Genomic DNA, 15,395 nt, shown 5'->3' on the forward strand with positions numbered 1-15,395 from the left:
AAGGAGATCGGCAGTGTGGCGCACAGCGGCCGGGCGTAAAGTTTGGTTCTAACTGCATGTGAACGTTAGAGCCGCTAAAGGGGTGTGCGCTGGTTGGCTAGTAGTCGGCTAGAAGCTGGGCGCGAAAAGGGTCCATAATATGCTGTTGTTGACATCACTTTATACACAAACAAGGCCAAGCACGCGCGAAAAGAGAAGGCAAAAGCAAAGGGTTGGCTCGTGAATTCGTAAATCTGTAATTCGCAGTAGATACTAAGAGAGAGTTAAAAACGCTTGCAAGTACTGCGCCCCTAGTGTGAAGCAGGGAATGTTAAACCAGACAAAGTACCATATACAGATACAAAGGAGAAGTGAAAATACTGTTCCGAACCAGCGCAATTGATATAAAGCTACGCATTGCGTGTTGTTTGGGTCTCCAAGCCGCCCTGTCACCTAAAGTAGAATAGAATCGAAGAACCACCCAAGAAGAAGCATTAGAATCCCCTTCTCTTTTGTCTCATGAAAGGCATGATGCTGCTTAAGCGAGATCGCAGCACCAGATACCCTCCTTGTTGCTGCAACCAATCTTGGAGTAGTTGGGAGAGGTGAGAATCTCGGCGTGGCCAGTCTGGCCCTGGTAGTCCCAGCCCTTGGAGAACTCCTGGCATGCGTTGCCGAGGCCAGGGAGGTTGGCCATCTCGCAGAGCCATCCACCGACGAAGACGTACTCGAACTTGTCGGCATCGCCGGGGGCGAGGACCTGGCCGTAGGTGCCAGAGTTGAGCTTGTGCTTCATGACACCAGCGCCCTCAATGACGACATTAAGAGCGTTGGACTCGAGCTCAGCGGAGAACTCGAGCTTGCTGAGGCCGAGCTTGGCGCGCCACTCGGCGACGACATCCATGTAGCCTCCAGTGGCAGGAGCTGGGGCGGGAGAAGGCGATGGGGTAGGGGTAGGAGTTGGCTCAGGAGCAGGAGCAGGAGTGGGAGTGGGAGTAGGGGTTGGCTCCGGTGCGGGCTCAGGTTGCTCAACAGGTGCCTCGGGGTAGGGGCTTGGGGTAGCCTCGACGTAGACAACAGATGAGAGGGTGGAGGAGGGAGCGGGCTTGGGCTGCTCAGCTGGGTAGGCCTCAGGAGCGGGAGTAGCAGCTGGAGCGGGAGTAGCAGCAGGAGTGGAGGAAGGGCATGGAGTGGCCTCGGGGGAGCCCTCAGTGACGTAGACGGTGTGGACTACGTGCTCGACGACAACCTCAACGTTGGGGTTGGCAGCAGGAGCGGGCTTGTCGGCTGGGTAAGCAGCTGGGTAAGCGGCCGGGTAGGAGGGAGCGGCGAGCGCAGAGCCAGCGAGGGCGGCGATGGAAATGGCGATGGAGGAGCGCATGTTTGTAGATTTGTGTGGTTTGGTTTTGACTGGATAGGTCTGAACTTGAGGGAATTGACAAAAAGGGTTCGACGGTCGACGGGTTTTTGGTTATGTTTGCGAAGAGAGCGTGGTTATGCCGTAGGGCGGTAGAGAACGTGGTGTCAAAGACTGACAATGTATATGGACTGAAAGACTGGCGTCGAACCTGGAAGTCGCAGACCTGGGGTATCAAAGGAAGGGCTGGATATAATGAGGGGATAGACTACATTTATACAACATGGCGCTAAGGTAGCGAACGGGCGCTGTGCAGCGGGTATGGGCCTGGAAATGAGAACGAGCGCCATCGCAGGTCCGCCCACGGCCCCGTCCCCTCCGCAGATTTGCCAATGCCTGGAGCTAGAGCGTCTTAGGCGGGTCTTTGCTGCCAACCTCGCCGCTCGGATCCTTTCATTTCATCATCCCCTAGAGCGACCTAAGACCACGCGGGTGACCAGGGGGGTTTTGGAGTCCGATGCACCGCGCACCAGTATTGGCTGACAGGGCTAAACCTCGTGTCTCCATCAAGCGCTTTTCTTACGGCAGCTGCAGGTCATCCGCGTCACACGGCGGACAAAAGTGGTTTTGTGCTGTATTCGCTTTGCTTGCCTGGCGCTTCGAGGGTGATTGTCGACGTCGCGGCTGGACATGGCCAAGGTCAGGGGTAGCACGTCCAATGATTGGGCTGGGCGCACTGGGCTCTCATAAAACCACCCGCCATGGCATTCCAGGCTGAAGACTAGCCCAGGAGCGGCAAGACGTAGACACGGTTGCCAGTGCGCACGTGTCCCCTGGCGGGTAGGGGTGTTCTCACCGGGCTACGTTTCAGATATTTCCTTAGTCCCCTCACACAGCTGTGGCTTGCTCGCCTGGCCTTCGTACGGAAGCTTTGTGCATCGGGGCGCAGAAACAGACAGCTCGGCCGCCGGTGGTGCACAGTTGCCCAATTCCTTTGACCGAAAATAGTCGACAATGAGGCTTTGTTCTGGCAGTTTGAAGATTCGAGACTGGCGAAGCAAGTGTTGTCCAAGGGAGGGGTTATGGCGACTAATCGCAGACGGGAGGGTCTAGTTACGAAACAACGGATAGAAGAAAAAACCAACGTAGATCCCGTTTGTAACGCTCAACCATGAAGGAGGGGAAACATGCAGGCTTCCCGCCACAGCAGCATCCTCCCGCCACGGCAGTGGATCGTGTGGTCGTGGGCGACACCCACCATCGTCAGCGTCTCATGGTACTCGTGTTCCGAGGCGTCCCCCTGTATCACCAACCATTTTCTTATGCCTAGACACCTGCCTCATCCGAGTGCACTTGGGCATCTAAGCTGGCCTATGAGGTTTTTTTGTTTGGCATTGTCATTGAGCATGAGTACTCATACGTGCAATGAGTATGCACGGGCTGAGCTTGATGAGCCGCATTGTAAGCAATCATCCGACAGCCAGGGTTGAAATTTCTCGTTATTTCTCTACTGCCAGTTTTGCCCTAACGCGATATGTTGCAAAATTACCGCTGCAAGTAATGAGGGTATAACGGAGAGGCGCCTTAATCCTGTCTAATTTCTCGCCCGCTCTGTTGCGTCACCAGTCTGTTTGTTCGAACTCGGGCTAGCATCAGATGAAGCGCCAACTGCGTCCCGATCCTCAGGCCACAAGCTGGAGTGAAACGTAACGTCGTGGTCTGGATGCATTCGAGGTCGCATGTCTTGCGCGTCCATTCCACAATATTGCGAAGTCGGAGCAGAGCCTGACTGTAATACTACCTCACCAGGCCCACCGCATCTGCAGTCAAAGGCTTTGTTGATCAGACATGGTATAGATACTTAAGAACCTGACACATGTGTATAACAGCGCCATTGGGATGCGCTGCTCTTTTGTTGGTCTCCGGCTGTATGTCCCATTGTCCAATATTGCTTTGTCAAGTCCCACTGTTCCGCCACGAATACTACGAACATATATACGCATACATGACATGCCGCATTCGTTGCCGCTGCGTATGTGAACATGTTTCCCCGCTTCCGCGGCAGACGGGAGGATTGTAGCAGATTCTTTGCGCGGATGCAAGATGCTTACGCAGCAGATGGCGCTGATCGCCGAGCGCCATGGACATCAAACAAACGTGGAGAAGAAAAACTCCTATCGATTAGATAGCTGGCCGACGTGGCGCATCCTCACCGGCACCATGGTGCAGCGCGTAAGTACGGCTCTGGCTCCGTGTGCGTGCCGGCGTGGTTGGCAGGTTCTCCGTGTCTTGTCTTGTTTCACATGCATTCGGTCCTTGGGGAAGCGGTCCTAGGCTTGACTGGTTGCGTAGGCTGCATGCGGTGACATCAAGCCTTGCTCAAAAGGCCAAGAGATGGTGCATTCAGCCCGTCGCGGAACTCGCACTATGACGCGTGCAGCCGGCCCAGACTGGAGACGTGGACCACGAAAATTCTCTGCTCTCCATCCGGCTCTGCAGTCGAGTGTTGATTCATCTGCCGCCCAATGGGCTTGCTCGTGGGGTTGCAAGGGCGTCTAGTATACGCCGACAGGTAGGTGGTAGTTGGGTAGGTATGTCGCTGATGACACCTCAGACGCCGCCGACGCAATGGGCTTCAGCCTGGAGCCTCATTATATATGTAGCTGCTGAAAAGCAAGTACGTGGCGTCAGACAGCGAGGAAACAAGAGCGATAAGAACCCGGATGGAGAAAATTCAAAAGATGTTGACCTTTGCCAGCGAATGGCGAATGGTGAGGGCCGGTTGCAGCTGCATGGTGCCTTGGCATGTCCAGGTACCGTGTGCCGCGCCAGGTACCCGGACACCCGTTCACGCATCCTGCGCCCCCAACGGCTGCAGCAAGGCCATCATTCAGGTACGTGGCAAATCCACGCCCGAGTCCAGTCACCGCTCCCACGACTGCCCCGCTAGACAATATTGATAATATCGATAATATTCCCGCATACATGCCTACCATGACTGTTTTCCTTCGCTAGCAACGTGGACAGGTCTGCGTGGCTCTTTACCCAGACCCTTTCGACTACCGAGCCAGAATTCCAATTTGCCTTGCATACTCCCAGTCCCGCTCAAGACGCTACACCACCGGATGCTGTAATCCCTACATCACCACCTGGGCACCTCTAGTCCTGCTGCTAGTACTGTACAGCTCCAGGGCATACACAGCGCATGCAGCTAGGCTAGCACAAATCGGGCCATATAAACCCTCGCCCGTAAACTGCCCGACATTTCCACACATTGAGTTTGCCAGGAAGAAGGGATCCGTTTTCCCGAGGAAAGAGACCCTGAATGCCATCAAGAAGAAAAATATTTGGTAGGCCAGGCCCATCTGAGCATAGCCACGACACATTCCACTGCGTCCCTTGCTTTAGTTCGCGCCACCAGCACAAAGGTACCATCAGATGAAAAAGAAACATGCGAAAAAACCGGAACCCAACATTCTAGGCCCACGCATCTCCTTACATCATACGTCTAGGCTAAGTGCCACCACCCTGGTGCCTGACCAACCACAGCCCTACAATGCCGTCTCCACTGTCCACGTTGAAGCGCTGAAAGCACTACTGCACCGCGAAAACCCTTCCGCTGCCGCCGTCGCCGGACTTGGACAAAGTTTTTTTTCTGCCCTCAACGTTTCACGTAATTCGCGGGCGCTGCCTAAGGCGGAAGGGGGTCACTGAGTATTGGGCGGCTGAAGCTAGTCTTGGTCTAATCCCTCGCCGTAGATACTTTCCTTTATAAAAGAGGGAGGATTGCCATAGAATCTTACCCTTTGAAATTCCGAACATTGTTCAACATTCTTTTGCTCCGTCGCCTTCGGCAACACATTCCTTGTTCTCCCAAGAGGCTTTGACAGCTTCCCTTACAGTCCCTCCGGCAAACCAACAAAAAAGAATCCCACACTCTCTTCTTCAACCCGAAGACCCACATACCAGCACTCATTTGTCCTCCGCTTCGATTACGAACCAGGATATCCTTTGAGTTGATATATCTCTCTCTCTCACTCTCACATTCCACGTGACCTCAACCCACCGACTCCACGTCAACCCACCAAAAACCCTCACCATGTTCTCCAAGACCATCCTCCTCATGGCCCTCAACGCCGGCCTCACCCTCGCCGGCAACGCCATCCTCACCAACCGCTGCTCCTACGACATCTGGGTCTCATCGGTCGGCGGCTCCCACCAAACCCCCTGCACCCTCGTGCCCGCCCGCACCCAATACACCGAGGTTCTCTACAACACGGGCACCTCGCTCAAGGTCTCCTCCACCGACAGCATCAAGAACGGCGAGCACACCCAATTCGAGTACTCCATCGCCGACGGAAAGATCTGGTACGACATCTCCTTCGTCAACTGCGCCAAGGGCAACTCCGCCTCCGCGTGCCCCGGCCACGCTGAGGGGCTGTCCATGCGCGGCACCGACAACCAGTGCAGCGCTGCGGATTGCGCGGCGGGCGATTATTGTCCTAGCCAGGCGTACTATGTTGATACCCCGCTGATCAAGCTGGGGATCAAGGAGCCTGTGTTTGACTGCCCGACTACGGACGTTGATATCCACATGACCGTTTGCTCTGGCGAGGGCTCGCTCAAGAGAAGTGTGGCTGGCCGCGTCGCTATTGACCTTGAGGGTTAGAGCTAGATAGCAGATGATGATAACGCGCATCGGGGATGCTTGCGGCGTTGACGCTTTTGTCTTTGTTTTTTTTCTCTTCTTCTTGATCGCGATTGCAATCGCTTGTTCTTTTTTTCTTCGATTCCATCATGATATATATTAGGGCTAGACAGGGTCTGGGCGTGGTTTGATTACCACTCAGCACGCTTTGCTGGATTGGATGTTTTTTTTGAAGGGGGTGGATTCACGACAGCATACGATTTGATTATGATATGACCTGAAAAAATTCAGAAAAGCTTCATCTTTTGCTGGTATGCAAATGATGGTCTTCAACTCTCTCTCCATGTGCTTTGTGACTTGGATGTGTGTCTCGTCTTCATACTCACATCTTACATACCCAACTGATTGAGATCACCATAACATCTCTATCTCTCTTGTCTCAATGCGTGGATCACTAAATGCTATACCCACTGTATTGCAAGGTCGAACCCCCACCCTGTTTCTTTTTTCCCACCTGCATACAGCTGAACCACACACGCTCAAAAGCAAACAATAACGACAAACCGTGTTTACTTCTTACACCTGCATCTTGCGCGCCGCGTAATCACTGGACCAAGTAGCTTCCCTGTAATCTTATCAAGCGAGAAACCGCTTTCGTGGCGTTGGATTGCGCTCTGCGGATTGGTCGGGAGGTCTACGCGCGCAATCTCCGGGTTGTGTCTCGGAAAGCGAGGGGGATGCGTTGGCTGGTGGCGTTGTGGTATCGGGAGGAGGGGTGGGTGGTACTTGGGAGTGGCTTTGGAGAGGGTAGGTGGGAGTGTGATGGCAGTGATGTTGTGATCGAAGGGGGTGTGTTCAGGTGTTTAGATGTTTGGGAAGTGGTATTGTTTGTATGTGCACTGCGGCCTAGTGATGATCTTGATGGGTGGAATAGCAATGAATGTCTGTGGGTGTGCTGCTGAAACTTCCTTCAAGTGATGGTTGGGCGGATATTTGTGATCACGTCACTGTTTAGAGGTGTATTCGAGGGCTCTTAGTTGGAGTACCTAGTGGTCGGCCATTCGTAGCTCTATCCTTTCTCTGTTTAACCAGGGTATGGTAGTTACAGAAGAGTCTGTTGTAGCGACTACATCAAGAGAGAACCCACCGTGGTCGTTAGTGACGAAAATGGGGCATGAGGTGGTACCGCACGCTTGACCCCTGCTGGCGCCTTTGAAGTGATATAATAAGGTAGGTGAAAAACCGAAGTATTATGCGCATGTTGCAATCTATACTCAAATACTAATTGTGCCACTGAGCAACACGAATATGCTTTTTCCAGAAGAAACCGTGTACTTGCCATTGAGAAGCACTTTTGCTTCACGAGACACTTATCATACATTACATCTATGGCCTCAAAGGAGAGGCGGTTCATGATGCGTAGGCATTCCGAAATGCTTAAAGCAAGGCTTCAGATTTTGAATACTCGCTTGAAGTTGAGTTAGAGTGGACGGATACGAGTGCCAAGGGGATGGCTGTCCCACCCAACCTTCCTAAGCAATTTTACACCAGGAGACTATAACTGTAAGAGTAAGGATGTATAAACTACAAAGAGGAAGGCGGCATATAGATCTAGAAGCCTAGATTCTGCAAGATCATGCACGCTCGGCCAAGAAAGGGGGTATGGCAGTGATCATCATTGAATGCCTTTCAATGCCCAGGACGGAGCAAAGGACTTGATGTGGCAATACAACACGCACACTACCAGGGTGATTAGATACCCATGGGCGGATCATGCGAGCTAACAAGACCTCATGAAGAAACCAGCTGGATATGTAACGTATGTACTATCTACAGATTAGAGCGAGCGAGCACCTCCCATGCACGAACAACAAACTACCGCCCAGTTTTTCGCCAGTAATTATTGCAAGCCCAAACATGTGCTTTGTGAATTCAAAAACGCCATGTCCCTTGCGAAAAACAGAATCGTGAAACCGTGACATCGTCATCACCAAAACGCCAAAACCCAGGCAAACAAAAACGTATAGCTCAGTACCGTCCGACAGAAACCTCACCAACAAAACTGGGATGCAGCTCGATCTCGTCGGGTGGCGTGTCTGGTGCCACTCCACCTTGTGCGCTCAATCTTCTGCCCGCTAGACTTCCGACAACGCTTGCGCTGCCTGATCGGCCACCGTCGAACCTCATTCTCTTGCTGCTGCGATCCATGACCTCGAGTTCCTCTCTTAGGTTACCAACTTCCTCTTCCTTTTCTTTCCACAATGCAAGCACGGCCTGCCTCTCCTCGTGTAGTCTTGCCTCTTCGGCTTCCTTCTCTTTCCTGATGAGTTCAAGCACCGCGTCTCGCCCCGCTTTCGCCGCAGCTTCATCTTGCATGCTCGTGCCCGTCGAGCAGCCAATCGCGCCAAGTATGTCGCCCTCTACTGACAGAATAGGTACGCCGCCACCCAGTGTAGTGAAGCGTCCTGAGATAGCATTGCCAATGCCAGATGTGGCGCTGCCTGGCCATGGGGTTTCTTGGTATGCGGAGGTGGGAATTCGGTTTCCGGCGGCGGTAAAAGCCATGTCCATGGCAGTATTTATGGAGGTAATCTTGGCGCCATCCATGCGTGTGAACGACAGGAGATGAGTGTGTGCGTCAACCACGGCGATGCTCCTGATCGGTTGTCAGCTCTACTCCGCACAAGTCATGTGTTTAGTGGAAAAGAGGGGTCATACATTGGTACACCAACTTCAATGGCATGTTGTTCTGCTGCTTGCAGGGCGACTCGCGCACCGCTTTGGGTCAGTGTAGGTAACGCTGCTGTCGCTGAAGCTGTTGGTGCCATGTTGAAGTATGAATTGCGCATTAAACCGGAAGGCGGAGGAAGCAAGTCTGAGGAACCGCAAGTAGTAAGAGAAATCAAGGCCGTCCGAAAAACAGCCGCGGTCTCGTGTCCCCCAGCTCTTTAGTACATCCCAGAGAGCGGGTATGCGGCTAGACTATTACAGATTGGTATGTCTTTCCAGGCAGGCCAATCTCCTGAAGGATCGAGAAAGAGTTATTTTATGATAAGCAGCCCGTGGCGACTGTAACTAACGAGATCCTGACTAGAAGGGTCGCGGATTCATCAGACAGAAGTGGAGTAAACGGGCGATAGGCACCAAGCTCGCCTTACCCCAGGTTAAGGGTCTCAAGACCGGGACTGCTGGTGCCATATTCTGGTACTTTGTCAATATTTATTCGACACGGATGCACAGTGCCGTGTGGAGAGATTTTTTGTGGGCGGGTTAACATACCCCAATTAGGCAAGCAATATGCGATGTGGACTGATGCACTGGCGTCTCCGATCTCTATGGCTGGGCAAGACCACGTTAACAATGCTAATAGAAATACCTCATGGCAAAACAAGTATCGCTGATATTCTCTGGTATACGCGAAAAGGATGCTGAGCCCTGGAGGCGTGTATCACCCTTGTTCGGGGTGATTGTGTCCATGGGCGGGGGGCATGATGTGACTGGATGTTGTGACAAAGTTGAGAGCCTCATGTCTACGAGATCGACGAGGCTGCACAAGGTGAAGCCGATCATGAGTCTGCCGTCATCGTGCAGCTTGATGTGTGGTGTTGTGTGGTGTCGTGTGATTGTTCCAACACGAATCGCGCTGGGGTGCACGATTCAACGCTAGTTCAGGATGGGGTTTAGCACCATGTGGAGAAATCCTCCGCGCCTTCGTCGACCTACGCCGTCCTCACTTTTGTATGCAGTTTAACTTCTGTGTGCTGAATCACATTAGAATGAGTATCTGACTCCACACCGCTCAATTTTGGAGGTGCCAGCACAAGTTGCTTCGTGCGAGAAACCCCCGGTCCACTCTCAATACCACTATCCGCCTTGCACTCATGTCGCGTCTACAAACCCAGCTAGCAGTGAAATCAACAAGACTGCGTACTGAGACATCTTTATTATGTCGGCTCGGGTCGCAAACCACCGGCTGTATCCGTCATATCCGGCCAAACCCCATATCGCTAGTAAACTATGGCTTGTCAGAGGCTTCAAGATACACTGTACAAACAACTGGTGAAGGAGGAAGGCTATGGACGTAAACAGGTCACCATGGATGATTGTGCGAGCTTCCTGTCACCTCATGTTCACTTTGTTATTGTTCGATATGCTATTCACCATCACTTTGTCTCTCATTCTGTTGTTTTCTCTATTGTTCGTGAGACATTGTGCTCCGCGCTCTCTTTGTCTAGTACCAGACAACAAGTCTTAAACAACTACATGCCTTTTAAAAAATCATCGTATCTGCACCGTCACAAACATATCCACGTAGTTTCTTTTGAACGCGCAACCCTATTTGAGCAACACGACGTATCACCTCATACATTTCCCCGCCCAAATCACGACATAAGAAGAGAGAGAAAATGCTGGGATTCATTCCCCAGAATGATGTGTTTCTCGCAGCCATACTTAACGCGGTCCTCAGCTTCCCAAGCCTCCGATACTTCTGGGATCCAGCCATAGGTTTGACATTATCTAAGCAACGCACTTCTATTCCAAGAATCGGAGCAACCCAGACAGCGACCTTGCGCCCGGAACCGGCTACATTCACGCCTATATCGACCCTGCTCCCGAAACCGGTTACATTGAAGCCTGTATCGACTTTGCGCCCAGAACCGGTTACATTGACGGAAACCATCACTCTTATAGTATACGATACTGTTCAAGGGCAGCTTACATGTACATCCACTATCACTGATGTGCAACAAGTTACAACATGGGCTCACCATACAACTGACTCAGCGGCACCACCCATAAATTCAACACAATGTTCCACCGAGGTAGCGCTGTATGAGTCGAAACGCAGATTTCAAACATGGACTGACTGGGCGATGTTGTTTCTACCAATTATCATCTTGGGTATGCTATATCTGGCGTTCATTTCAGGCTTTGTAATCACCAGAGTAGCTGCAGCTGAAGGCCAAAATGAGGAGACGAAGATTGATCCAGCAGAAGACAAGAAGTCCGAACAAGAGTGGGAAGCTGAAGCTCGCGATATGTTCAACGACCTGGAGAGAAGTAGACAAGGAATGCAGCGTTTGATGGAAAGCGCTGAGAAGAGAGATGCCTTGCTCAAGTGCCTTGGCGTCGTCCAAGACAACGATACAACACCCGATGAAAAGAGCCTCGAGAAATTGGTGAAGAATAGAAAGAAGTCACTCGAAGCCAATGAGGATAGCTTGCGAATGATGCAAGCGGAGATCACCGCTTGTTCGGAGAAGATCAAGGAATTAGAGGCCGAGAAACCAAAAATGGTAGAGGATATCAAGAATCAATGCGACCAGCACTATACGGAAGATGTTATTCCCAAATACCAACGTTCCTTGGACGACAAGCAGCACGAGATCAAATACTGGCGCGCTGCGTTCTTCAATAACGAAAAAGATGAAGCTATGAAGGAGAACTACCGACTCTGCGAAGAAAAAGAAGCCGAACTTGTGCAGCTCCGTATCCTACCTGCACAAATCGGCGACTCGAAACAAGCCCTCCGCGATGCTACGAAGCAAATCGAGACTCTCCAGCAGGAAAAGAAAGACCAGGGTATTGCGGACAGAAGGCGATGGATGCTGGAGAAGGACGACTTGTGCAAGAAACACAACAATGTCACCAAAGCGCTGAGAATCGAACTCAAGGAAGCCAAGAAGCTGTCGAAGCTGTCGAACGAGACTAGGAAAGCGCAGCAAGACAGCAGCGCGGGCATTACCACCGACAAGAAGCAGGCTGAGAGCTTGAATAAAGAGCATCAAGCTCTGGTGACCGAGGCTTCTGAGCTCCGAAAGCAGATTGAAGATATGAATAGCATTGTAGGTGAGGTTGTCCAGGACTCGGAGAAATTGAGAAGCGAGCGTGATGGTCTTAGGGAGACTTTGGAAAAGCTAGAGAAGGAGAAGGTAGTTGAGGAGAAGGTAACTAAGGAGAAGGAGTGTGATGGGAGTGGGGGTTTGCGTCAATAGTGATTGGTTTCCAAGGGGTACAGGTTATGTATTGACATTCCTCAATGGGTTTCGGAGTTTTCGGTGGCACTAAAAAAGGTATTGCATAGAAACGGCGTTATTGAACCGAATTACATTGCACAACTAGAGACTCTAAATAGAACAAAATTAAATAAAAGATCTTGATCCGTAACAAAGATAATGTCCTTTCAGTACAAAGACACACAACTTCCCCATTCAACAAGTTGTCTTCCCACAATGACGAAACCCCAGATCGGTGCCACGAAGATACCGATTGGTATGAAAGCTAACAGGTGTAGATACTGAGGGACTAGTATGAAACTTAGAGAGGTCTGCTGTTGTAGTGACGCTGCATATACTGGCAGTAAGAGGAATACCAGAAGCAATTCCTTTAGACTCAGAAGTGGAAGGAGCAGACCGAAAGCGCCTTCAGCCACCCATAGCAAGATGATGGCTCGTTCAGTACGACTACTTCCACCGCGAGAGAACCAATGCGAGAGCCATCCGAGGACGACAATAAGAAGGCTAAGGATGAAGCATCCAAGAAGAAACTCAAGAATCATCATGGCCCCGGCATGGCCCCTTCCCCTCGGTTGTTTGCCCTTGCTCTTATCTTCGCGGACAAAAGGAGAACAGTTTGGAATGTATATTGCGAATTTTCGATTTTCATGTTCAGTACTGTTCTCCGGGCTTGCATTTAATCCGTTGCCGGACAGACCCCTGTATAGCATTGCAATGAGTGTTGTCCAACTCTCGGTGCCGGTACGATCCTTCTTGACTTGCTCAACGGATGCAATGAGCCTCAGTCGAACTGGATCGAGCGATTGAAAGAGTCCGGAGTAAAAACCGTTGAGAAACTCGACCATGATTTTTTTGAGTCGATCGGATGTGCTTGATGCATGTGAGGTATCCTCAGCAATATCAGCAATATGCGATAAAATTTCTCTGGCGTTACTTCGACCAAGTAATAGTTTTGGATCAAACCATGGTGTCGAGCGGAATCCTTGTATACGATATCTTTGGCCGCTCAAGCTTGTCAAAATTACTTTAGGTTCTGTAGGAGAGTCGACTGGATTGTTGTGGCGGGAAATATCTGCAGCGAGTTGTGGGTGATCTTGATGGATACCAGGAACGTCCGATTCGATTCTCTCGTTAGCTGCAAGCATACTCGAGTTGTCATTTCCGACAGGTACTGAAACATCTTGCTCCGATTCGATATTGGAGCTCTCTCGCAACGTATCGGTGGCAGGTTGGTGATCTTGCTGGTCACCCTCGGTAGCGCTTTCTGATTGAGAATGATTGATCTCTACTTGTTCCTCACATGTAAGCTGAATATGTGAGATTTTGGGAACTTTGCGCTTAGGTGCCTCGAAAATTGCCCAGTCTAGGCCGAAAAGCTTGTTGCTTAGCCATTCACCAGACAAGATGCTCGCGAGCCACCGAATATGCTTCTGTGTAAGACCTGTCCAAACTGCGATATCTTTTGCCGAGACGTCTGGTGATAGAGGACCCATGTATTCTTCTAAGGCTGCCACGGTCCCCTCGAACCTGCTACCCCTGTTTCGTGCTTCTCTCATGACCTCCGACTCAACCATATATAGACAAGCGTAGTCTGCTGTAAGTGCATTACTGACGAAGTTGACCACGGTCATGACTAAGTATGGAACCACGGTCAGTTGGAATGATGCATATCCCCACCGCTCTATAGTATCGGGTTTGCGTAAAAAGATTATGCTCAGTGCACCTAGAATTTGGATCAGCGATGCGATTGCTTTCGCTATGCTGTAACTCGAACTGATGTCGCTATTTGCGTCAGGTGTACCGCCATTCCCTTGTGTAGGTATTAACGTATCCATGGGACGAAGCCCGGAGTTGTTCATGTTGTTGACACTTTCACTCGTTAGGGTGGTACCAGCCGTCGATATAGATTGAAGACTTGCTCTATTATCGTCTAGGTTTCGTGCAGAACTCGAATGGCCGTTCAAAATGGCCTCGGCTCCGAGGGGTTGGCTTATATCCGCAGAAGCAGGCGAAACGTTATCCATATGTGGCACCAATGGCGTGGAATCAATACGATCTATCTCCAGCAAGCAAGCATTGCGTGGTACTATAGCGAATGCGTACCCTTTCGATAACAAGTATGTGCCATGTATTCTGATTAAATCTGGGTCCACATAAGCTCGGGAGCCAATGGTATCAAAGTACGCCCAAGCTGATGAATCCTCTCGCGCATATGTAGGGAAGTAGTTGACCATCTTTGCATCGACAATGTCTGCAGTGGCGTTATTCTCTTCATCAGACTGGCTTCTTTCCTCAAGGACCACCGCGAGAGTATCTCCAGGCTTGGGCCTCCACTCTGGGTTTCTGACAACCATGCAAAGAGCACCTGCTCTACAAGCATTCCTAAGTTCAGAACCTCCGAATCGTGCCCCGCGAGCAATCGCATTTAGTGCGCGCAAAAGACCAAACATCGGGAAACATAGTGCCATGAAAGTGTTGAACGCCATACTGATTGTTCCCTCGCCGGGTGTTGATTTGACTGTTGCCGCGTGGGCAATATAGCTCGTGGCAAAGAAAGTGATTACAGACAGCGCATCTCTCCATGGAGGCCCTCGTACACAAAAGACACGATTGTTGCCATGCTGTGTTGCGCTCAACGGTACTTCTATCGTCAGGTTTTTCAGTTGCATAGTTTCTAGCAACCGCGAAACGAAATACGAGAGTCGAGTGTTGCTTTCCGGGGTTTATTTTGAAGGATGAGGGATATTGTGGCACAATAAAAGATCGAGCTCAAATGATCAAGGGGCGGCCCTTAATCGAGCTGGTAGGATTGTGCTGACATCCAATCGCTGTAATGTAATTGATTAAAGAAGGTGTCTATCTACTCAGAAAAGAAGTCCCAATATATATCTGCAGTCTGAGCACGTGATACTATACCACAATATGAAGAAAAAGAAAAGGCAGCCAGAGTGGGTATGCGATATTATCGGAGAGGGCTATGAAGCTCAGCTGGATGTGGCTTATTGCACAGCCCGCAGTATAGCGTGGGAAGGCTGAAGGCGAATTCTTAATTGAGCGAACTAGCAAGGAAGGCTGCCAATCTGTACTAGCCTGAACCTTGTAGTGACTCTTCAATCGCTAGTAGTTATAGAGTTTTGCTGATCCGGCTTTGAATTTGAATCTCCCACTGCGCCACTGCTACCTTACAACCATGGACTCTGGAACCCATTCCAGTCCACTAAGTCTAATTGCCTTCGGCCTTCTTACCTCCCTGATTACCATCATATCTGGATCATTGAAAGGACTTATACTTGTATCAATCAATGCACCATCATCGCACAACTGAATCGTTAGTATCTCTAAGGTACTTGGTGGCATATGATCCAGAATTTCACGCTTAACTGGGGTCCTATTT

General features: G+C 50.7%; 5 protein-coding genes across 5 annotated transcripts; 2 read left to right on the top strand and 3 right to left on the bottom strand.

Annotated features, from left to right (window-relative positions):
* Positions 1 to 207: 207 nt before the first annotated feature.
* On the bottom strand, positions 208 to 1,707 carry COCSADRAFT_41230 (uncharacterized protein). The gene has a single exon (XM_007706695.1). It carries the CDS (start codon positions 1,358 to 1,360, stop codon positions 518 to 520), a length of 843 nt encoding a protein of 280 aa, XP_007704885.1. The 5' UTR covers positions 1,361 to 1,707; the 3' UTR covers positions 208 to 517.
* A 2,224-nt stretch (positions 1,708 to 3,931) lies between these two features.
* On the top strand, positions 3,932 to 4,530 carry COCSADRAFT_257887 (uncharacterized protein). The gene has a single exon (XM_007706908.1). The coding sequence runs from the start codon at positions 3,939 to 3,941 to the stop codon at positions 4,284 to 4,286; it is 348 nt and encodes a 115-aa protein (XP_007705098.1). The 5' UTR covers positions 3,932 to 3,938; the 3' UTR covers positions 4,287 to 4,530.
* Positions 4,531 to 5,243: 713 nt separating this feature from the next.
* COCSADRAFT_257889 (uncharacterized protein) lies at positions 5,244 to 6,357 on the top strand. The gene has a single exon (XM_007706909.1). The coding sequence runs from the start codon at positions 5,436 to 5,438 to the stop codon at positions 6,003 to 6,005; it is 570 nt and encodes a 189-aa protein (XP_007705099.1). The 5' UTR covers positions 5,244 to 5,435; the 3' UTR covers positions 6,006 to 6,357.
* A 1,655-nt stretch (positions 6,358 to 8,012) lies between these two features.
* COCSADRAFT_175908 (uncharacterized protein) lies at positions 8,013 to 8,812 on the bottom strand (the record flags this gene model as incomplete). The annotated part of the gene is made up of 2 exons (XM_007706910.1): positions 8,013 to 8,640; positions 8,703 to 8,812. 2 exons carry the CDS (start codon positions 8,810 to 8,812, stop codon positions 8,013 to 8,015), a joined length of 738 nt encoding a protein of 245 aa, XP_007705100.1.
* Positions 8,813 to 11,889: 3,077 nt separating this feature from the next.
* On the bottom strand, positions 11,890 to 14,791 carry COCSADRAFT_347925 (uncharacterized protein). The gene has a single exon (XM_007706911.1). It carries the CDS (start codon positions 14,668 to 14,670, stop codon positions 12,169 to 12,171), a length of 2,502 nt encoding a protein of 833 aa, XP_007705101.1. The 5' UTR covers positions 14,671 to 14,791; the 3' UTR covers positions 11,890 to 12,168.
* Between the last annotated feature and the right edge of the window lie 604 nt (positions 14,792 to 15,395).

Source organism: Bipolaris sorokiniana, assembly GCF_000338995.1.
Source record: "Bipolaris sorokiniana ND90Pr unplaced genomic scaffold COCSAscaffold_17, whole genome shotgun sequence".
In the NCBI taxonomy this organism is placed as follows: Eukaryota; Fungi; Ascomycota; class Dothideomycetes; order Pleosporales; family Pleosporaceae; genus Bipolaris; species Bipolaris sorokiniana.

Bases quoted from the DNA above. Each gene is read 5' to 3' on its own strand.
- COCSADRAFT_41230 (XM_007706695.1), bottom strand. From the start codon at position 1,360: ATGCGCTCCTCCATCGCCATTTCCATCGCCGCCCTCGCTGGCTCTGCG.
- COCSADRAFT_257887 (XM_007706908.1), top strand. From the start codon at position 3,939: ATGACACCTCAGACGCCGCCGACGCAATGGGCTTCAGCCTGGAGCCTC.
- COCSADRAFT_257889 (XM_007706909.1), top strand. From the start codon at position 5,436: ATGTTCTCCAAGACCATCCTCCTCATGGCCCTCAACGCCGGCCTCACC.
- COCSADRAFT_347925 (XM_007706911.1), bottom strand. From the start codon at position 14,670: ATGCAACTGAAAAACCTGACGATAGAAGTACCGTTGAGCGCAACACAG.